This window comes from Aotus nancymaae, unplaced genomic scaffold (genome assembly GCF_030222135.1).
Source record: "Aotus nancymaae isolate 86718 unplaced genomic scaffold, 86718_ANA_hifiasm-v0.15.2.pri h1tg000022l_1, whole genome shotgun sequence".
Taxonomy (NCBI): Eukaryota; Metazoa; Chordata; class Mammalia; order Primates; family Aotidae; genus Aotus; species Aotus nancymaae.
The window spans coordinates 29,646,466-29,669,379 of record NW_026988435.1 but is presented as its reverse complement, the minus strand read 5'-3'; the positions used below and the strand labels follow the sequence as shown (position 1 = coordinate 29,669,379).

The following is a 22,914-nucleotide window of genomic DNA, read 5'->3' as shown; positions in this document are numbered from 1 at the left end:
TTCATAGAAAACAAGCCAACGAAATCATAACAAAACGTGGTTTTTTGCCAAGTTATGTTGCTCGTTAACAAAACAAAACAACAGATACCCTTTCCAGTGCCCCAGCATGTGAATGGATTAGCCCTCTACTACTCTAAAAAATAGCTTTACAGCCTTTTTATGACTTACCTGATCTTAAGAGACTTTATTTGTCTATGTTTAGGGATGCAAATGAGTATGTTAAATGATAGTGTTTCACCTCTATGCAATAAAATAGGGTCATTTTTTCTTCTTCCCATGTATGAAATGAGAACACATGGAACATGCCTAGCACAGTGGGCTCTGATGAAAAGAGGCTGTTACCATTTGGCCACCATGGAAATCCTAGCCTTTATCAGAGGTTCTGTGGAAACTCAGAGGTCTGTGAACAGGATAAACTGTTTTATGGAAGTTTAAAATACAAAACAGAAATAAACCCTCCTAAAGCCAGTTTGTTTCCACTTTCTAAGTGGTTATAGTGACTTGTGTTTTAAACCTTAAACATATCAGTGGCCTGCTGATGTACAGCTTCCTGTTCCCTCTGTGTCCTGCGACATATCCTGACATTGCTTGAGCCCCACTCCCTTCCCGCAAGGAAGTACCTTGATGGGTGAGGACATAGGGCACAGCTACCTCTGGCATTCCACGGACGTTGTCACAAAATGGTAGTCAGTTCTATTAACTTCATCTCTTTAGGATATAAGGATATTCACGAAATGGAAGTTGAGTTCTCTGGACATACTCCGCCTTACAATTGTTCTCTCCTTCCTCCTCACCAGCTGCGGACCAATAGTAATAAACTATTAAATTCATTTAACAGTATCAGCATATGCTGTCCTTCTCTGCTTGACTAGACAGTAATCTGGTTTGCTGGTTGGTATAAATACAGGATAATTTCACTCACTTATACTAATTGAGATGGGGGCTTTGTATGAATGGCTGAAAATTTGAGTTAAAGATAAAAAGAGACACAACTTCCTCAACTATGGGAAGTAACTGGGACTGTTGACAAAGATTTACTTGAAGAGAAATTGTATTGCTCAGGGTTCTCCAGAGAAACAACCAATAGGATATACATGTATAGGAGAGAAAGTCCCACGATCTGTCATCTGCAATAGTCCAAGTCTAAAGGCGTGACAACCAGAGAAGACAATGGTGTACATTTCAGTCCAGGGACAGGAGAAGACCAATATCCCAGCTCAGTCAGCCAGGAAATAAAAAGGGTAAACTCCTCCATCCTCTGCCCTTTTGTTTTCAGACTCTCAGCAGATCAGGTGATGCCTGCCCATGTTGGGGAGGGTGATTTACTTTACTGAGTGTGACAGTTTCAATGCTAATCTCATCCAGAAGCACCCTCAAAAACACACTCAGAAACAATGTTTAATCTGGGAACCCTGTGGCCCAATCAAGTTGGCACAGAAAATTATCACAGAAATATCTCTGGATTCAATGGAATAAATTGGTAACACAGTATTTGTATTCATTTCCATGTGCCTAAAAAGAAGATTTTTTTTTATCCTTTTTAATATCCTCAGTCTGTTAAACATACCTCACATTCTTATTCCATATTTATTCTGTTATTATATTGCTAAGTGCATTTCTACTTAGGCCAATGTGATTATAGGGATTCAAATTACAGTGTTTTATTCCTTTCCTTTATACAGTTTTCGCAAACCATAGGAGCCGAAAAAAATTCCTCCTTATATAGTTAAGTTTTATGATACCAGTTTTCCAAAGGGGTGCTTATGTTATGGTTATAACAGTTACAGCCAGGACTGTCTTCATCAGTGAATATAACCCCAAACATTTATACATTTTCATTTGTTTAAAACATAAAATATTGTTTGCCTAAACATGTCATTCTGCCAGATGGAACTATGCAAAAGAATGTTATTGTTTTATTTTCTGCTTTCACTTGTTCTCATTTGAGCTCTACCAGTTAAGATGAGAAAATGACTAAAACCAAGGGAAACACATTTTAAATGCTAAATGCCACTTTCATTTCAAGTTGGAAAACTATTAAGTTAAACAATACTTGTATACCGGTTTGCTTGAAGTTATGCAGAAAAACATTTACCTTTTTTTCCTGAAAAGGATTTAATATTCAAAATTATTGTTTCAGTCTTACAAATTGCAGGAATATGCCCTGCCTCCTTCCTTCTACTTGAAAGCAACATCTGGATAGACACGTAACTGCTTTTATTTTTTGAAAAAATCTTATCAGGATTGAAGTGGAGGGAAAAAGTCAAAATGCATGTTTCTCTTTAAAATGAAAGATACTGTTTAATTATTTAGCAGCTTTCCGGTTTTGGATTATATCTTTGAAGAGTTTGGATTGTTAAGATTTACTTATTTTTTATACTTTTGGCCTTTCTTTATGTGGGCTACACCTAACATTTTTTGAAAAATGCATATTACTTTTTCTGTAGGTTTCACTTTGTGATCCTGTAATTCATTTTCAGTGGTTCTATTTTACTTTTTATTAATAAATGTTTTTATTTTCTTTTGTGTTTTTTTCTTAATTAAAAAATTTTTTTTAATTTGTCCTTTTGTTATTTGTTACTTTATTATTGCACTCTTATGCCAAAACATTTTCAGTGGTTTTAAATAAAAATAGCAGAACTTTTTCATGGTTACCATTAGCTCTAGGATTTGAATAGGATGTAATAAGCAGAGGAGGAGGGAAGGCCGCTAACATGTATAAGCTAAGCCGTGTGTCACCCTCTCTGCCAGATGACTTACATGTGCTATGATACCCCATTTTCCCAGCATCCTATCACGTCGTATGGCCTGTTATCACCACTTGATAAAGAAATTGGAACATGGTGTGCTTAAGTGTTCTGCCCCAGGTCACAGCTGATCTGAAAAAGAAATAGGATTCAAATCTAAATATGATTAATTGCAAAGCCCCCACGTGCTCTTTCCTTCCTTCCCCTCTCCCTGTTGCTGCCAGTGTAAGAAGGAACACCACGCCCTCATTAGCTACAGAGAAAATAGGGGCAGCTCTGTAAAGGTTCCAGGAATATGCCCTGCCTCTTTCCCTCTACTTGAAAGCAACATCTGGATAGACACTCAACTGCTTTTATTTTTTGAAAAAGGATTATTAATCAGGACTGAAGTGGAGGGAAAAAAATCAAAATGAATGTTTCTCTTTAAGAGAGATACTGTTTAATTATTTCACAACCTTCCGGTTTTAGTTAATGTCTTTGAAAACTTTGAATTGTTAAGATTGCAGACATTTTCTTGAAGGCTGTAGAAAACATACTTCAGGTTTAGTTTCAAAATGATTTAACCATAAATTCTTCTCGTTCAAGTCCTCTTTGAGATATTATAGCCCAAATGTAATACACAAGTGTTAATAATTTGATAGGAATACTTGGAACATTGGTGATATTTGAATAGCCTTTTGAATGAACAATTGATTTGACCTGAAAAGACAGTGAAAACATCTCATTTTATTTTTTACGTTAAATATGCTTAAGTCAAAATCCTTTTTTCTTTTAAGCTTATAAATACTCTTGATTCTCACTAGTCATTACTAATCTTTTAGGAAATTGCTTGTATAGGTTTTATAATTCACTTGGCTCATGGGTTAGGACATTTTTATAGTATACTCGAATTTTATGGGTATTTATGTTTTCACATACTGTAGTAGTATACAATTCGAATATTGCTTAGCAGTATTAGTTGAATTCAAAATAGAAATCAACTTTCTTTTTGACAACTGGCATAATGAATTCATGACTATTGCCAAATTTGTGAAAGCAGAAAGGTCCTTTTGTGATTCAAAAATGTGTTTATTGATATTTATATTTCTTTTTGCAGTGTTCCACATACTGTCTCATGAAGGTTATCTTTGTAATTAAGTTATCTGAAATACATCATAGAATTTACCTTTTCTCTGGGGTGCAGTTATTCTGCAACAGGCTAATTTCAGATATCTGGTTTCTGCAGGAGTCTTAATGTATGATATTGATGATATCATTTACTTTCATGACTGCAAAATATTAATTTAGGAAAGCATGGGGATTTGGAAAAACATGTCTATTAAGCACCGAGTGTTTTTGCTCTTTGCATGCTTGTTTCATAAAGAACTCTAATACAGTAATTGCAAAATGGACCCTTTTAAATATTTTTCCTTCATTCTGCACTTGGGAGTGGTGAAACACATCCTTACTGTGCCGCACAGTGTCTCATAGTGTTCTCTTCAACAGCATTAATATCTTGTATGTGCTGCTTTACTAAAGTCTCTGTTCTGAGAAATAACTGAAAACATGGCTTTCTTTTAAATGAGTGGATATTCTGTCGTTGTTGGTTTTTTCTTCTCAAACTTCCTTCTCTTTTACTTTATAGTTCCTACAACAGCAGCCAGTACCCCTGATGCCGTTGACAAGTATCTCGAGACACCTGGGGATGAGAACGAGCACGCCCATTTCCAGAAAGCCAAAGAGAGGCTTGAGGCCAAGCACCGAGAGAGAATGTCCCAGGTAAGTCTGGTGCTTCCATCATTCAGCCCTACGGTATCAGGAAACCTGAGCTGCCTCTGCCCCAGTCTCCGAAGGGGCCTGCTGACTTTATCAAGATCTTCAAAGATGCAAAGTTCTAATTTTAAATGTTTACTGTGTGTGTGTGGGCACAGTTTGTGGGTTTTTTGCATCCTCCATGAACATGCTGCCTAGGAAAGATCCAGGTACAGTTGGATTTTGTAAGCACAAATTAAGTGATGTCTATAACATTCTTTCTGCTGAAGAAAGGTACTTGGCATTATTATTCTGTGTATATGTAGTACCTGAAATCAACATGTTGTAAATTAAAATCCATCAAAATGCTCTTTAGTAAAGATGAGTTTTTGTATTAAACCCAGCCTGTTGTAACTGTGAACCTACCATTGTTTACAGTCTACAGAACCACAGACTTAAAACTGAGCTGAACCATAGTGATTATTTCATGTAGTTTCCTAAGTGATAGAATAGAGGTTTGAGAGAGTGGCTTCCCATTTTAGCACAAAGCGAAATCAGTGAGCCAGAGACAACATTTGGAATCCAGGCCTTTCTTGCTCCTAGTACAGTATTCTTTTCACTACACTTTGCTTGAAAAAAAAAAAAAAAAAAACTCTGATTTGGTTTGGTTTGGTTTGGTTTTTTTAAGCAGATCCTTTATTAAGCAAATTAAAAAATAATTTGTGATTAGAACATGGCTAATCCGTATATAATACTATCAACTACAATTTAAGCTATGTCTACTACCAGGCACTGGATGTTGTATTGGAGTTTGATAATACAGAGAATTTTAACCCTTACTTAGGTTTCTCATTCATTCATTCACTCATTCAGTCAACATATATGGACATATTATTATTTTCCAGTAACTTTTCTAATTTGTAGTCTACAAACTGAGGAGGAAACAAGGTAGGACATATAAGTGAATTAATAAAGATAGGTTAAAGTAAGCCATTCATTTTTAGTGTCAATATTCTGTGGTAAATATCAGAAGATAGGAATAATTTTTGACATACTTAGCACAGATACTTCAGAGGTCTCTTGAGAGACATTAAATGCAATTCATGAATTAGGCTGCTGCATATTTTCTAAGATTACAGTAAGTCTTTAGTAGACAATTAATCTTGCTTTCCTGTAATTTCTGACCTGAGTCCCTGCTGACCCCAGGAAGATTCCTTCCTCCCAGGGCTAACCAGTTCCTAGAGATAGTAAATGAATGGCCTTTGAGCACGCCTTTCACATGTAAACCAATCATTCAAAAGCTCCTAACTCCCAACCACCTTCTTTATGTAGCTCTTATACTCTGGGCCACTGTTTCTGCTCTGATCACCCCAGGACCAGGTACCAGACAAGTAGGGACAATCCCTTGCACTATCACCATTATTTGAACAAGTCAGTCCTAAACCTGCTTACCCTGCCTCCCCCATTCTTTCCATGAAAATCACAATAGAAGGCTTTTGCCCGTGTTTTCCCCTCCTGACCAACCCTGGTGCTTCCCATATGACCCTGCCTGTAGTGGTATGTACCTGCTTCTTGGGAGCTGTGAGTAATAAACTATCTTGTCCATGATCATCATCACCTGACCTTTTGGCCTCACATGAATGATAAGAAAACCTACACTTGAAAACATAAAACTAATAATGTATCCAGAAAGGTACAACACAGATACTTTTCCTTTTTTTTTTTTTTTTTTTTTTTTTAAACCTTAAGATGCATAGCAATACTTGGATCCACTTTGGTATAATAACATAAGGAGGAAAAAAGCCTTATAATCACAATACTTTTGGCTCTGGAATATAATGTGCAGTTCTAGTGGTTTCCCACGATGAAAACCTAAAAGCAAATTGAACTAGAAAGCTAGCCACAGGGAATTAGTGAGTTTTCACTTGATACCCAAAAAAAATCGGATTTTTCATTAGGAAAGACATAGGCACTGTTCCAAAGCATTGGAGGACTATGAGTCGTATTTATTGCCACTGAAATGTCCTCCTTTAAATTTACATCCTATCTCCCTTCTTTACAAAGCTTTCAGAGGCTACTTGTGCCCTCAAAAATCCACTTCTGGGCACTTGAAATCTTAAAACAAGAACAATGACAAAAATAAACACCAAATGCTCAGCTTGTCATTTTCAGTGCCTACCCCTGCACCCTGATTCTGGTCTTCCTCCCACCTCTTCCTTCTCAACTGCTACCCTTGTCTTCTGTACAGTGTTCAACTGCTGTTCAGATCAGGCCATTCTGCTCACCATCTGCTCATCTCACCTGGGGCTTCCTTTTGCTCTTGGCCTTGACTTATTCTGGAAATGCCCTCTCACTCCTCTTCGCGTTGACACGCTCACCCATTCTTTACACCCCACATCACACTCAGAATGAGACAGGCAGTCATTGCTCTTACATTTCCTTTAATTCTAAATATTTGTTCCCCGGTTTTATTAGTGATATTTGGATATACCTGCGTCATCTTTCTAGCTGGATTGTAAACTCCTTTTAGTGCCTCTAAGTTCATATAAGTTTTACTAACGTTGCATTTCATTTTTGGACCTACTTAGTCGTTACTTATTTTTAAATTTTGTGTTTTTTTAATCCTGGACATTTTCTCCTAGTATATCTTGGTCATCTTTGATCCCATTAAGAAAATTATTTCGAATTCTCTGTTAGTTTCAGGTGTGACTGGTTTCCATTAAAATGATAATTTGGCCGGGCGTGGTGGCTCACACCTGTAATCCCAGGACTTGGGGAGGCCAAGGAGGGCAGATCACAAGGTCAGGAGTTCAAGACCAACCTGGCCAATATGGTGAAACCCTGTCTCTATTAAAAATACAAAAATTAGCTGGGCATGGTGGCGGACACCTGTAATCCCAGCTACTTGGGAGGCTGAGGCAGGAGAATCACTTGAACCCAGGAGGCAGAGGTTGCAGTGAGCAGAGATCACTCCACTGCACTCCAGCCTGGGTGACAAAGCAAGACTCTGTCTCAAAAAAAAAAAAAAAGAAGAAAAAGAAAAAGAAAGTAAAGAAAATAATATATAGAGCCATTGCAAGGACTAGATCCTGAAAATTTTAAATTTTAAAAATTGTAGGTCTTTTTTTTTAAATTAAGTTTTATTGTAGTTTTTGTTCTGTGTTTTCCTACAAATACAGAGGATTTTGGAATTTTTTGTATTTTGGTTTGTTGTTGCCATTGTGGGTTATAACTCTAATCCTGTAGATTTTTGTTGCTATATGTCGTGACTAGCATCTAGCGAATAGAAATCAGCATCTGAACCATATGTGACCACTTTTATTACTTACAAATTTAGCAGTTTTAATATATCCTTAAAATGAAGCCCTTCACGTTGAAAGCTGACCCAACTCAGGCTTTTATTGTTAAGATAAGCAGCAGCATTTTAAGAGTACCCCTTTCTCCTGTTGCTAAATATAAATAAACTTAGCTCACCTAATGGATTTTCCATTTTATAATAGAAAATTGGGTACCAGGGCACAAAAGCATGATCTTTAGAGCCACAGAGATCTTGGTTTATATTCTTCCCTCCCCCTTTACCTGTATAGCCTTGAGCTGGCACCTTAACCTGGTTCATAAAATGGGATGGCCCTGGCTAATCTCACAAGCTGTTGTGAGGAATCAATTAAATTAGATAGATTTTGTAAAGCACTTAATACAGGGTCAGCAGTAATGGTATTTGCTACCAGTCCCACAGTGAAATTCACTGTTTGTAGGAGGATGGTCAGCCTACATCTAGTGTATATTCATTTGCGGTAATCTTAGTGTGATAGTGCAGGTGATTTTTTTATTTGTGGGGATATAGGATATTGTTAAATTGTTCTGAAAATCTAAATTTCAGTTAATTTTTAGAGTAATGCTTATTTTCAACTCATTAGCTAAATACATCTCTTTAATTATTTCATGAATCCACCCAGCTTAAAGTCCAGGTTCTGAGTGTACAAGGTAAGATGGAAAAAATGTAAATGTAATATGGGAAATCAGTTTTCACATTGCAGTAAAACATTGATGTCTATCTCGAACTAATTTTGAGATTCCTTGCTTGAAGAACTGGTGGTAGGGTACCACCACTGTGAACATTCCCAAAGCAGGAAATGGAAATATTTATATTGCAAGGCTTATCTCATCTATAAAGCAAAGATAGTCTTCAGCATCCCCCTTGCTCTCAAGTGCCCTTTATTAACTTGGTAGATGCTCCAAAGCAAATGGGACAATATGTTTCTTTTCTTGCATGTTCTATTCTTGCTCATTGCAGCAGGGCATTTGTCCCAATTTTGCTATGAACCTTGAGATTATTTTTGATATGCTTTTCAAGTGTAATGGAATATTTATCCCATATTGTTTTTGCCATAATTTTACTAAAACAACAAGAAGCAGCTAGTTGCCTGTTGTCTACAAAGAATTAATTGTAATGGACAATAAAATCTGTAATTAGGAACCCACATGGTGATTTGATGTGGTATTGCGTCACAGAAGTTTTCTATCCGTAGTTATTTATTCTAAGCCTCTTTTTCTTTTCCATCTTGAATTATGTTACAAGACTATTCATTAGGGCTAAATACCTACAAATAACAGACTCTTATAATACAGTAATCACGTTTTCTAATGCTTTGGGAGTATACAAAGTATGCAAGTACATCTCCAGCAGCAGGCCAGTATTTTGTTTCCTTGATCTTTCTCTCTTCATTTTACCTAGCTTAGTTATAAGTTGCACTTTAAACAAACTCTGTTTGTAATACACTTGAAAAGGCAGTTGTAGGTGGTAAGAAGTTAATATTTTCTTTGAACAACATAAAGAAGTGCAGACTTTGACTTTTTGTATCAGGTTAATGAGTGAACTTCTCCCAGGGAAATCCAGGTGAACATCAAAGTTTATAGCAGGAAGCATTTGTTTCCTACAAAACAGATTCACCTGGTATCTCAGTCAATTTTGTGTTGCTGTAATAGAATACCCCAGACTGGATATTCTGTAAAGAAAAAGAAGTTTAAAATTTGCCTCGCAGTTCTGTAGGGGGGAAGTCCAAGAGCATGGTACTGGCATCTGTTGAGGACCTTCATGCTCTCATCATTTTTGGTGGAAGGAAGATAGGAAAAGGAGGGCAAACTCATTTTTATAACAACCCACTCCCCCAATAATGATATTAATTTATTTGTGAGGACAGAGACTGAATCATCTGTTACAGGATTTACCTCTCAGAATTGTGGCATTGGGGATTAAGTTTCCAACACCTGCTTTTTAGGGGATACGTTCAAACCATAGCAACTGGTTACTAAATTAGTGCTACCTGTAAAAAATACATTTTTGCTACATTCAGAATATTATGTGTTCTTAGAGTTTTTTGAAGGACTTAGAGTAATCCTTACTGTTCATAACTTACGTCAGCAAGCTCAAAAGGCCCTAATTTCCCATCAGTTGTTTAAAGGGATAGGTCTTAGAATATCAGACAACAGAAGTCTTCTTTTACTTCCTCTATTATATACTTATTTTTGGCATTGTATTCATGACACACACACACACACACACACACACTGCTATATTTTCTTAAATTCAAAATATACAGTTTAAATGGTTTAAATTGCTTTCATAAGACAATAAAACTTATGTGTTCAGTTTAATTTTGGAAGACCTTGTGCAGTTAGTGTATGCCTTCTTTGAATAGTTGGTATTTATTCACATCAAATAAAATGACTATCACCAAGTTCTCAGGGGGGAAAAAGACCAACCTTGACTTAAAAGACTATATTCCTGCAATAAATGTGAACATTTATGTTTAATATGCTACCGTGGTTAATTATTTATATCCTAGTGGGAGGTCAAATATTATTCAGATAGGAATGGATAGGTAATACATTTTTTAAATTTCTAAAATGGCAAAAATAGAAGAAAAACATAATCATCCATCCTTGTTAAGTCTGTATTCATAGGGAGAACCTATGATTTTAAATCCAAATGTTTTCTTAATTTATAGGTCATGAGAGAATGGGAAGAGGCAGAACGTCAAGCAAAGAACTTGCCTAAAGCTGATAAGAAAGCAGTTATCCAGGTAAAATCTGAACCCATTTCCTACCAAACATCACGTGCCTGCAGTCTGTTTAATGAGTGTCTGTAGGTTTACCAGCATCTGCCAGAACCTCAGGTGTGGTTGTTCACAGTCCCATGACCTGGAACTGTTCTTAATCATTGTCTAGTAATTGAGTTGCTTAAATCCTGCCTTATATTTGCTCCCAGTTATTTCAAGTTATAATTCATTGCCATAAAACTCACATTGTTACTTGCAATCTACTTTTTATTAATAATATATCTTTTCAGTCACCATAATCTGCTGCTGCTTCTCCCTCTGGCAAAAATTATGAGAATTGGAATTTTTGACTGAAACCAGTCTCAAAATTACCTTAAGTAAACCAAAAGTTTATTACGGTCAATTACTTGCAGTATTTTTAGTAAGAGAGGAATTTTTTTTTAATATGTAATATAAGAGTTTCAAGAGTTCATATATTTATCCAACGTTTTTACTGGTCAAATCAGTCTTCAGGGAGCCTACGTAACACTGATTTTCAATGAGAAAGTAGGTTTGATGGGGGTTGGAGAGTGCCAGAAAGTGAAGTAACCTATAAAACATGCAGAGTTAGTCAAAATGATGGAATGACTAGGCAGTCTTCAGGATACTTTTTATCACTTGGAATAGGATGTCCCTTTTAGAAGACTTGAAATTGCTGCTTCATCCTACTTGTTCAGTCCCCATTGACATATGTGTTTATGATGGCAGCATTTTCAGGAGAAAGTGGAATCTCTGGAACAGGAAGCAGCCAACGAGCGACAGCAGCTGGTGGAGACGCACATGGCCAGAGTGGAAGCCATGCTCAATGACCGCCGCCGCCTGGCCCTGGAGAACTACATCACCGCTCTGCAGGCTGTTCCTCCTCGGGTAGGTCTTGCTGCAGCTGAGATCTCACTTCAGGTCACGACACAGACAGTAAGGGTGGGACACTGGGAACTGGAAGCCATGCAAAAAGAATGAGGAGAAATGCCTTGAGCGCCGTTATTCACAGGTTCAACCCCTGTCCATTCCATCTTGAAGGTCAAAGAATCACAAGGCAACTGCCTCCACAGGGCCATCTCTGCACAGTAGGCGCTCGCACTTCTCCACAGAGCAGCCAGACGGATTCCCAGGGACTCACAGTATAAGCCCTGACTTGATTTAATATTGACCACTGATGGCATAGTTCAAGTTCGAACACAAAAGCCGGAAGGATGTCTTCCCGTCCCTTCAGTCTGCTATAACAGAATACCATAGACTGGGTAGTTTATCAGCAGCAGTTTATTTCTCAGAGTTGGAGAGGCTGAGAAGTCCAACATCAAGACATTAGCAGATTTGGTTGTCTAGTGAAAGCTTGCTTCCTGGTTCATAGAACTTATATTTTTTCATCTTTTGTTTTTGTTTGTATTTTGTTGAATCATATGGCAGAATGGGCAAGGGAGCTCTCTGGGACCTCTTTTATAAGGGTACTAATCCTAATCTTGAAGTCTCTGTCCTCATGCCTAATTGTCTCCCAGAGTTTTCACTTTCAAATAGCCTCACATTGTGGCTGTGTTTCAACATATGAAGAGACACAAACATTCACACCATAGCAAAGGATTTTAGAAGTAACCTTGCCCAGCCCCAACATCATGTAAGTATAACGGTATAACTAAGGTCAAGGAAAGTTGAGACTTGGCTGAGTTGTAAGAATTTTTAGTGGACCGAAAGGAATTAGAACTCAAATTTCCATCTCAGAGCAGTGACCATATTCTCTTAGGGGAGGCATGCATCAGTCATGATATTAACAATGATGAGACTTATTCGTGGTTTTCAGTGACCATTGCCCAAAATGGCTTGCTCAGTGCTGCAGGCATAGATTTTTTCGCCAGCATTCTGTGGGAGAGCTTACTTGGAACGGAAGGAACGCTCTGAGCATGAGTGTGTAATTTATGTTCACTTGTTCTTTCTTTTTTTTTTTGAGATGGAGTCTTGCTCTGTCGCCCAGGCTGGAGTGCAGTGGTGCAATCTTGGCTCACTGCAACCTCTGCCTCCTGGGCTCAAGTGATTCTCTTAACTCAGCAGCCTCCCACGTACCTGGGATTACAGGCATGTGCCACCATGCTCAGCTAATTTTTGTATTTTTAGTAGAGACAAGTTTTCACCGTGTTGGCCAGGCTGATCTCAAACTCCTGACCTCAGGTGATCTGCCCACCTCAGCCTCCCAAAGTGTTGGGATTACAGGTGTGAGCCACATGCCCAGCCACTTGTTCTTTCTATTTGTCATTGAGTGAGGGATAGTAAAAGCTCTGCCTGTGATTTTGGACTGGTCCATTTTTCTAAATGGTGCTATCTGTTTTTACTTTGTATACTTTGAGGCTGTGCTTTTAGATGTGTAAATGTTCAGGGCTGTTAGACAATCTTTGAGCCTCTGCTTATAAAATGATTTTTTTATCCTTTGTCATGTTTTGCTCTGAAATCTACCTTATCTAATATTAATAAAGCTATTCCAGCTTTCTTTTGATTAATATTAACATGGTGCATTTTTCCATCCTTGTACTTATTGAACTTCTTTGTCTTTATATTTGAAGCATATTTTTTGTAGGCAGCATATAATTGGGTCTTGTGTTTTCCTTTTGATTGAGAAGGCCATGCACACTGAATGAGGTTATGGATATGATTGTGACTGAATCTATCATTTTGCTATTTTTTTTCTATTTGTTCTTTAACCTTTTTTCTTCTTTTTTGAATTAATTAGAATTTTTTTATGATTCTACTTTATCTCTTTTAAAGTTGGGTTGTAAGTTGTAACTAGTTTGTTATTTTACTGGTTGCTTTAAGGTTTATGAAAAACATTCTAAACTTGTCAATGATATTATACCAGTTCAAGTGATATACTACTTCACAGATAGGATAAAGAACCTTACCAAAAGTACTTCCATTTCCCCTCTCTCTCACTCTGAGAAGTTGTTGTCGTACTTTTTCCTGACTACAATGTTGCTGTTTTTCTTTAAACAGTCAGTTATCTTTTAATGAGTTGTAAATTAAATAAAAAACATATATTTACCTATGAAGTCACTATTTTGGGTGCTCTAAATTCTTTGTACAGATGCAGCTGGTATCATTTTCCTTCTGCCTGAAGGATTTCCTTTAAAATGTCTTAGATACTGGGCTTGGTGGCTTGTGCTTGCAATCCCAGCAACTCAGGAGGTTGAGATAGGAAGATCACTTGAACCCAGGGTTTCAAGACTGCAGTGAGCTGTGATTGCGTGACTGCACTCTAGCCTGGGTGACAAAGGGCATCCCTGTCCCTTGAAAAAAAAAAGTCTCAGGGTGCATTTAAGTTGGTGATGAAATCTTTTGCTTGGCTATGACTGAAAATGTTGTTTTTATACCTTTGGCTTTGAAAGATATTTTTGCTGGGTATAAAATACTAGATTGAGGTTTTTCTTCCACTACTTGAAAGATGATGCTCAGCTGTCTTATTTGTGTTGATATCTTATTTATTTGTGTTGATACTCAGAAGGCTGAGGCAAAAGGATCACTTGAGCCCAGGAGGTTGAGACTGCAGTGAGCTATGACTGGGCCACTGCATGCCAGCCTGAGTGAAAGAGCAAGTCCCCGTCTCAAAAAAGAAAGACAGAATGAAAAGAAGGAAGAAAGGAAAAAAGGAAGCGAGGGAAGGGAATTCTGAAGTAGGAATTTAACAGGAATCCTTAGATCAATCGGCAAAAGTGATCTGATTTTTGACAGTAAAATATTTCTTCCTAATCCAGTTTTTAATTTTTATTTCAAATGAATATGTTGTCTAATTCCTTGTGAAGTGATACAGAGGCCCACAACAAGCATGATTACAACCGCTCTAAAATTATCCCTTTTGATAAAAGATGACACTTTGGCAAACATTCTTGCCACTGCCTTTCCTGTGATGGCTGATGAGACTAAACTGAGAGTTTAAATGTACATTTGTTAAAGCCTCCATTCAGTCCTCATCTTATTTTTAGTCCTATCAATGCCCATTTAGCGAAGATCTTAATTTGGAGATTGGACTTTCAGCTGGAATGCTTCATAAGTGTCTGCTATGAAGGTTTTGGTCTCAGCACCCACCACCCTACCCTGCTCTGGCAAATGATCACACAGCTCCTCTCCTGAAAGCGTGTTCTCCAGAAAAGAGAGGAACCAAGAAACTTTCATTCTGCAGAGATATAAAAACAGTTTCCTGACAAGTGCCTTGCTAAGATAGAGATTTTTGGCAAATAGAAAATGAAAACGCTAATGTGAATTTTTTTTTTCAAAAGCTTTGTTCAGAGAGGAAGCTTGTTCTAGTGAGAAGGAAATGCAGTGACTCACAACTCTGCCCTGTCCCTTCCAAACAGTGTCACCCTGAACCAGCCACTCCATCTCCCGAGGTTGCAGTGATATCATCGGTAGAACAGGGTCAATAGTATCTTACTTCTTGGAAGAATGCCATGAGCTCTTTAATGGCTCCTCATGGCTTTCTATGCACTATAACTTTATAAAGAAAAATCAAAATGATGAGGAAAATCGGCACAAGTGGGTGACTTTCTGGTTAAGTTGCATAAAATGCACAAAGAATTCTATTTCCAGCCAAGATTGAGTGAGAAGAACTGGATTTACTCTCCTGCCTGAACAACCAGTAAATGGACAATGTATTAATATATAAACCGTGTTTCTGTGAAGTATTAGACATCAAATGAAGGACACTGATTCCTGAAAAGGGGAAATAAATGAGGACTTATAACTACCAAACTCATGGATCTACAGGTGCTCCACCATATGTGGCTAATTTTTTAAAAATTTTTTGTAAAGACGGTCTCGCTGTGTTACGCAGACTAATCTTAAACTTCTAGCCTCAAGTGATCCTTTCACCTTGGCTTTTAAAAGTGCTGATATTACAGGCATGAGCCACCATCACTCACCTTTAAATCTTTCCTTTGTAATAAAATGTGGCTGGGTGGTCACAGGCTTAGAGTCTACAGGGCATTACCTGCCATTTTTATTAAGTTACCATCTTTAGGTGTTCATTTAAGTTTTAATGTTGTATGGCTTGACCTGGCACTTAGGTCTGCACTTTGGGAAGTATAAGAAAATTTTAAATCCTTTCTTGTGGACTTCTATACATTTCTCTTGAAGACATAAATCCGGAGCGTGGTAGTTGTCTGGAAAAGGTCACATCTTGTTGTAATAGGAGTCATACATAAATATTTCTGTGATCTTCGTACTTACCACCATGCCTGGAAAATGCAGACTACTGTATTCAGTAACTGTTACTTGAATATAAGTAAATCTACAGAAAGTGTTCTTCCTATAGATTCTGTAGATGTTATCACTTAGAATAATTCTCTCTCTAAGCTTTATCAAATTCTACCATATATTCTCAGACTTTGCAAACATAGGATTCCAAAATAATGTGGATTGTTTCAGTCTCTTTGAAGCTCAGATTTAAATCATACTTTTACTCAGTTTTTAAATCTAAACATGGAAAGTGTTATGAGATGTTTTTGTGCAGCTGGAATTCCTGGTTCTACTAAGGAACTTCGTTGTGTGAATCCCTGTGTCTGAGTATACTGTATGTTTCACATTTTGTAATTAATGATGTACCTATAGACAAATACACTGAATGGTCAACCTAAAAATCCATTATTTGACTCATATTTAGAGTCATATGTATATATGCATATGTATTTAAAATAAATGCTTTGAGCTAGACATGGTGGCTCATAGCTAAAATCCCAGCACTTTGGGAAGCTGAGGTGGGAGGATCCCTTGAGCCCAGGAATTTGAGACCACCCTAGACAACATAGAAAGACCCTATCTCTACAAAAAAAAAAAAGTCTTTGGGAGGCCGAGATGGGTGGATCACGAGGTCAAGAGATCGAGACCATCCTGGTCAACATGGTGAAACCCCGTCTCTACTAAAAATACAAAAAATTAGCTGGGCATGGTGGCGCATGCCTGTAATCCCAGCTACTCAGGAGGCTGAGGCAGGAGAATTGCCTGAACCCAGGAGGCGGAGGTTGCGGTGAGCCGAGATCGCGCCATCGCACTCCAGCCTGGGTAACAAGAACGAAACTCCGTCTCAAAAAAAAAAAAAAAAGTTTTTTTTTTTATTAACCAGGCATGATGGTGTTACACACCTGTAGCCCCAGCTACTCTGGAGGCTGAGGTGGAAGCATGAGCCTGGGAAGTCGAGGCTACAGTGAGCTGTGATGGTGCCACCGCGCTCCAGCCTGGACAACAAAGCAAGACCCAGTCTCAAAATTAAAAATTAGAAAATGAAGTAAATACTCGAAATATTACAATTATTAAAACAGTTGTTTTCCCCAGGGGAAGTAAGTGTTGCGCAGAGCTGTGTCTTTGCACTCAGAATAAACTCTTACTCTCTTTAGGGCCAGTGGCTCTTCTAAGTACCAACCCCTTAACCTTTTTAGTTTCCTAAGACTTTTCTTTGGAAAATCAAAGAGTTAGCAGTTTTTCTCTCTGGAAAAATCAATTGCCTCTCCAGAGTTGCAGTACACGTGGTTAACTTCCGTCAACTTTGGGGGCCTCCAAAAGCTACCAAATTAAATACTTAAAGCTAAGCATTCATCATTTTTTAACCTGCTCTCTGCAGTCATGCACTTCCTGCTTTTTACTTAGTCAGGGCTCGTACTGAAGCTACTCAAAGCTTCATTAAAGAGGAACTAAATGCTGTCTGAGCCTTTCGTCTTGTAACTGTCAGGGTTCTGCTTATCCTACGTAGACAGAAGATGATATGTCCTGACTGTTGAAGAGAAATTAGATTTAATGTGATCTTGTACAGTTAAACCAAAGGCTGGATAGGGATTTTTTATTTAAATCAAGTTTCTGTTGTAGTCCTAGGTCCGGAAAACCTTAGCAGCCCCTAATTGGTAAAAATTGAACTGTTTTAAAGATGAGGGATACCCATAGCCAAACCTTTCTGTCATTCTGAGATTTTTGGTGTTTTTACAGATACATAGTCTAAATGTTTCATTAGATAGTATCATGATTATTATTCTGACTTCAACAACTTTTGCATTTTCTAAGGGGAGGTGAGAATTAGGAAACATTTTCCTGCACATCTGTCTACACCAGTTGTGTTGTTCTGATTTGTCCAGCATCTTGTGATTGAAGCCGTCTTATCCTATACTAAAATTTGTGTCATGCTTGTATCTGCTGCTTCACACTCAGGCTGTCAGTTTAATTGAGCAAAAAAAAGTTGACAGTTTCTATAGCATCGGCACCCTTCTTTCCTTTCTCATTTTTGAATAGTTGAGCCAAATGTTCAGTTTTGCTGAAATCTCTGGAAATTTCTTCATAGAATTTTTTGCTAGAACCTGAATGCCATGAGACTCTTTATTAAAGAGCATGCTTTCATCACTAAGTTGAGATTTTGCTCAAAGCTATTTGGTAAATTCCAGCAGTAGAGCAATAAATGTTCAACAAGAACCAGCAGTCTTTGGAGATAAAAGGGTAGGCATTAATGGGTACTTTGTCACAGGTAAATAGGTGATGGCATGAGGAGGTTTTAACCACCTCATAAATAAATTGTAGCCATTACGTGGTGTGGATCACAACTAAACCAAACTAACCAATGTGGGTGTCGGTGTAACTTTGTTTTCTAAAGCAAAAAAGAAATTGAGACGCTAAACTTGAGCATTTATATGATACTGCTAATTGCCCTTCACCCAACAAACCAATTATTTCTACTCATCACTTTTTGTTGCAAAAGAAATTATCTTGTAAAATATATGTATATAGCATATATCTCCAAAGTAAATATGGGACATCTTTACCTCAGTGAAACTGATAATAAATAAGTTAAAAATTATTCGCTGAGTTCTTGATATGTGGAGAGATGAATATTGTAATGTTAAGGCATTCCACCAGCAGGTCTTGAATATAATCAAAATTTTGTAAAGCTAATCAGAGTGGAATTAAAAGTTAAAAGACTGCCAAGCCAAAAAAAGTCATCTTTTAGAAAAGTAAATAATTGCTCTATACTTATGTATTTATTATTGATTTATTCACCATTCATTTATTTTTAGTTGAGTTCTGTATACATAGGTGAGGGGAAACTTACTAACTTGAGCACTTCTGAAGGCAAACCCAGTAACAGTGAATGGGAAGGAAAATGGGAAAGTTAGCATTTGTTGAACAGAATCTTATAAACTATGCTGAATGGCATGCATGCTATTTTGGTAAGGCCGCTCAGTGCTATTACTTCCTTACCTTCTGAATGTTTACCAAGTTCAATAAATAGATCTTGCTACATACCAGTGGGAAGTATGTAACAAGAGATACTAGTGTTTTCAGGTTTTAATTAAGTTACATAGAAAATTAAGAAGTTTGTTAGAAAGGCATTAGCTTAAAAGCTGTCCTGTGCCTCTGAAGCCATATTCATCACTCACATTCCGTCCACAGTGGACCCCCGCTCTGTCACTGCCTTCAAAATGCAAATAGGTCTTCATAGGATTCTATTAAAACCCATAGCACCATATGCTTTTATATAAGCTCTGCTTTCTTTCAGCAAACATAAACGTATTTTAATGTTTATATATATGTTCATTTTATCCTTGGGAATGAAAATCTATTATGAAAATATAAATATTTAGTTTTTGTAGACAAATAGCACATTATTTAAAGATCCAGTAGTTCTTTACCTGCTGGTATTACTGATACTTGCCCTAGTGAACAGATGGGCAGCAAGGAATCCTTACCCTGGAAACATGTACACATGTACACATGCACACGCAAACACAATCTCACATAAGCTTTAAGGGGTTCATTCATTTTGTGAAGGTTGACAGTAGATCCCAGTTTAAAGATGCTAGGAGATATTTGGATTTTAAGCATCATTACCTTGAGTTTATTATATAATTTTTTTAACTACTACTGCCCTTTATTACATCAGATGTGAAAATATTTCTGTTTACAAAGGTATTTAGTATGAGCTCTAACTATTACTGCAGAATACCCAATTGCCATACTGTTTATTCCTTTGATGTCTTGTTCATTTCTATGTATTAAGAGGAAACAATTAATATGGTACTTTATCTTACTGGCTATGAAACAAGAATATTATTTTGATATCTGGAGAGTGACCTGTTGCTTCTAACTTAGATAAAATGCATATTCCCCATGAGAGGAAAAAACAGCTTATCTGAGGTATTTTATTTTTATTTTACATGATTTTATTAATACATACTAATCAAATCTCCCTTTAATCTTTGCTTTTTTTTTTTAATTTTTTTTTAATACTTTAAGTTCTAGGGTACATGTGCAGATTGTGTAGGATTGTTACATAGGTATACACATGCCATGGTGGTTTGCTGCATCCATCCCCCTGTCATCTACATTAGGTATTTCTCCTAATGTTATCCCTCCTCAATCTCCCCACCCCCATAAATGTTTTAACATCAACAAAAAACTCAGGATTTCTAATAGGTCATAACACTTACTAGGTATGGGAAGAGGAGAGGGTAAAATTAAAAGAAATACAAATGTACTTTTCTTTGAATAGGCTAACCAGTTAGGATGTATGAAGCAGGACCACCATAGTCCAAGAACAAATATGCAAAATTAAAGCAGATTGCTGTGAATCTCTCTTAAAAAGTCAAGAATATGTCACAGTTGGCATTTTTCGGATGATCAGACCATATGACAAATCTTTGCAAGGATCTGAGTTAGTTGAAAACATCTTTTGTTTATGATTTCAGCAATGCTGTGGGCTTTGCCTTCTGGGTTGCATTAATAAGGACTTACATATATTTCACTGTTTAACTAAACAAAACTCGAAGACATACAAGTCCAAACATTTTCTGGCCTTTCTGTACTCCCAGGTCAGAAGATCTTAGCTCTGTATCCATTCTAGGCTAAAGTTTGTCTGAAAGCATGAATCATGGGGTTGTGTTGGGTACTAAATTTCAGTTCTATATGCTGCCTTCACTAATTTATGACTATGATCTGTACAACCAAAATAAATTATTTCTTAACTAACAAAATATCCTGGAAAAAATTTATGAAATCTACCAGATTTGAAAAAAGGCCACTAAATGATGAGAGAATTAAAACCACTTCCGTTTCCTACCTTTTATAATATAAACTCCTGTCTTTAATTCCTCGGTTTGCCACCTTTATAACCTGTAACTAGGAGCAATTGATTTAATAAAGGGATTCCTCCTACTCCAAATTGGAGTTAATTTTTCTATTCTTTTCGAAATTAATGTTGTTCTAGCTTTTGTGAACTATAATTAGAAAAGCAAAAGGATTAATTGAAAGTTGAGACAAAATTGTGAAGTAGGAAGATGTCTTCCTCCCTAAGAGGAGAAAGATTGTTAGGGCAAATACATGGAGGCTTTGGTGACACGTCCCTATTAGGAAGTGGTCTGCTCCCACAGGAAGGAGAGAACAGATGATAGGTGCCTCCTGGATGCTTCTGTGTTATGTTCATTACAAAATCAGAGCCACATAAGCAAACTGGATACCCTAGGAAGGAACACTGGGATAACTACTTGGCCCTAAACGAAAGTTTTGCTCTGGCATTATGAACTAAGTGGACTGTTAGAGATGAGTTGTCCGATATCCTTCCATCTAATGCATCCATATCGTCAAAACAAAAATGTTGTTAAGAAACAACAAAGGGGTAGAGTGTGAGGATCTACTGCCATTTCCTCCATTGCTTCATTCAAGACTTCTATGTTCAACTTTGCATGGAATTATCGTTTGCCCTTTTCTACTCACCTTAAACTACGAAAATCATTTGTTTGCCTTTCGGAAGAAAGGAAGGTAGAGAAATTTTGCAGTGGACTTTAAAAATTTGGCTCAACTCCTGGCATTAAAGACAATAAAGGTTGTGATTCAGAGGTTCCTGTGGCAGTTGCCCCAAATGTTACATTTTGTTTTCAGGTTTTTCTTGCAATAGTGACAGTGCATTTGACATTTTGAGGGTCAGAGTGGCAAAATAAACTTAACTAAGTTCGTCTCAAACACAGAGAGATTTAACTCTCTTAAGTGTGATTTTTAAACGTGCACATGAAGATTTTCTACATTTTCTATGCTCAAGATTTCTTGAAATCCAAGGTGTAAAACTGTGAAAATACTAGCTCTGAAATCTATTTATGAAAGCAGGAGAGAATTGCTTTTTTCAGTTTTGGAAACCACCAGGGTGCAATTGAATGCTCCAGATGAGGGTTTCCCGTGACCTGGAAAGGTTAGGATGATTCCCATACAGTGAGTCATTTACTTCCTTGGCAGGATTATGCCTAGGGCTTTTAAAAGCTCTTGACAGTTCACTTTCTTTCATAAGAGATGGGTTTTTTTTGTTTTTTTTTTTTTGAGACGGAGTTTCGCTCTTGTTACCCAGGCTGGAGTGCAATGGCGCGATCTCGGCTCACCGCAACCTCCGCCTCCTGGGTTCAGGCAATTCTCCTACCTCAGCCCCCTGAGTAGCTGGGATTACAGGCACGCACCACCATGCCCAGCTAATTTTTTGTATTTTTAGTAGAGACGGGGTTTCACCGTGTTGACCAGGATGGTCTCAATCTCTTGACCTCATGATCCACCCGCCTTGGCCTCCCAAAGTGCTGGGATTACAGGCGTGAACCACTGCACCCGGTCCCCAAGAGATGGTTTTAAGGCACAAATGTCTATTATGATAAGATGCCAGATTTCTAGATCAAGTGTAAATCTACGGAGTAGAACAGTAGGACTGAATAATTTTAATACGCTTCTCATGTGAACTGTCCAGCAATAAGCTACATATTCAGACATGACTGGCATTGAGTCATCCTGTCATTAGTCAAATGTTTAAGACTTTTTCCAAGTCCCAGCAACACCAAATTTCAGAGATCATATAAAAGAAAAATGAAAAAGTCAATACATCTGAGAAATGGAGAAATTAATAAAAAATGTATTGTCACCAGACATGGTGACTCACACCTGTAATCCCAGCACTTTGGGAGGCCAAGGCGGGTGGATCACCTGAGGTCGGGAGTTCAGGACCAACCTGGCCAACATAGTGAAACCTTGTCTTTACTAAAAATACAAAAATTAGCTGGGCGGAGGAGGGGCGCACACATGTAATCCCACCTACTCGGGAGGTTGAGACAAGAGAATTGCTTAAACCCAGAAGGTGGAGGTTGCAGTGAGCCAAATTGCACCACTGCACTCCAGCCTGGGCCACAGAGTGAGACTCTGTATCCAAAAAAAAAAAGTATTAGTTTTTATCAGGAGAGGCTATGAAATTTTCTTCAATGATTACCCACATCAATGTGACATCAAACTATAAGAACACAATATGTGAGATCTTTTGAAATTGATGAAACAAATCTTTTTAGGAAGAGTTTGTATATGCTATG

At 37.5% G+C, this 22,914-nt stretch overlaps 1 protein-coding gene across 6 annotated transcripts in view; it reads left to right on the top strand.

Annotated features, from left to right (window-relative positions):
• Positions 1-22,914, top strand: part of APP (amyloid beta precursor protein) — a 281,113-nt gene that overhangs the window by 181,006 nt on the left and 77,193 nt on the right. For all 6 annotated transcript variants that reach the window (XM_064380074.1, XM_064380073.1, XM_064380072.1 and 3 more), the window contains 3 exons: positions 4,372-4,505; positions 10,487-10,561; positions 11,285-11,443. In XM_064380074.1, coding sequence (XP_064236144.1) covers positions 4,372-4,505; positions 10,487-10,561; positions 11,285-11,443 — 368 coding nt within the window. The remainder of the gene's footprint in view (positions 1-4,371; positions 4,506-10,486; positions 10,562-11,284; positions 11,444-22,914) is intronic.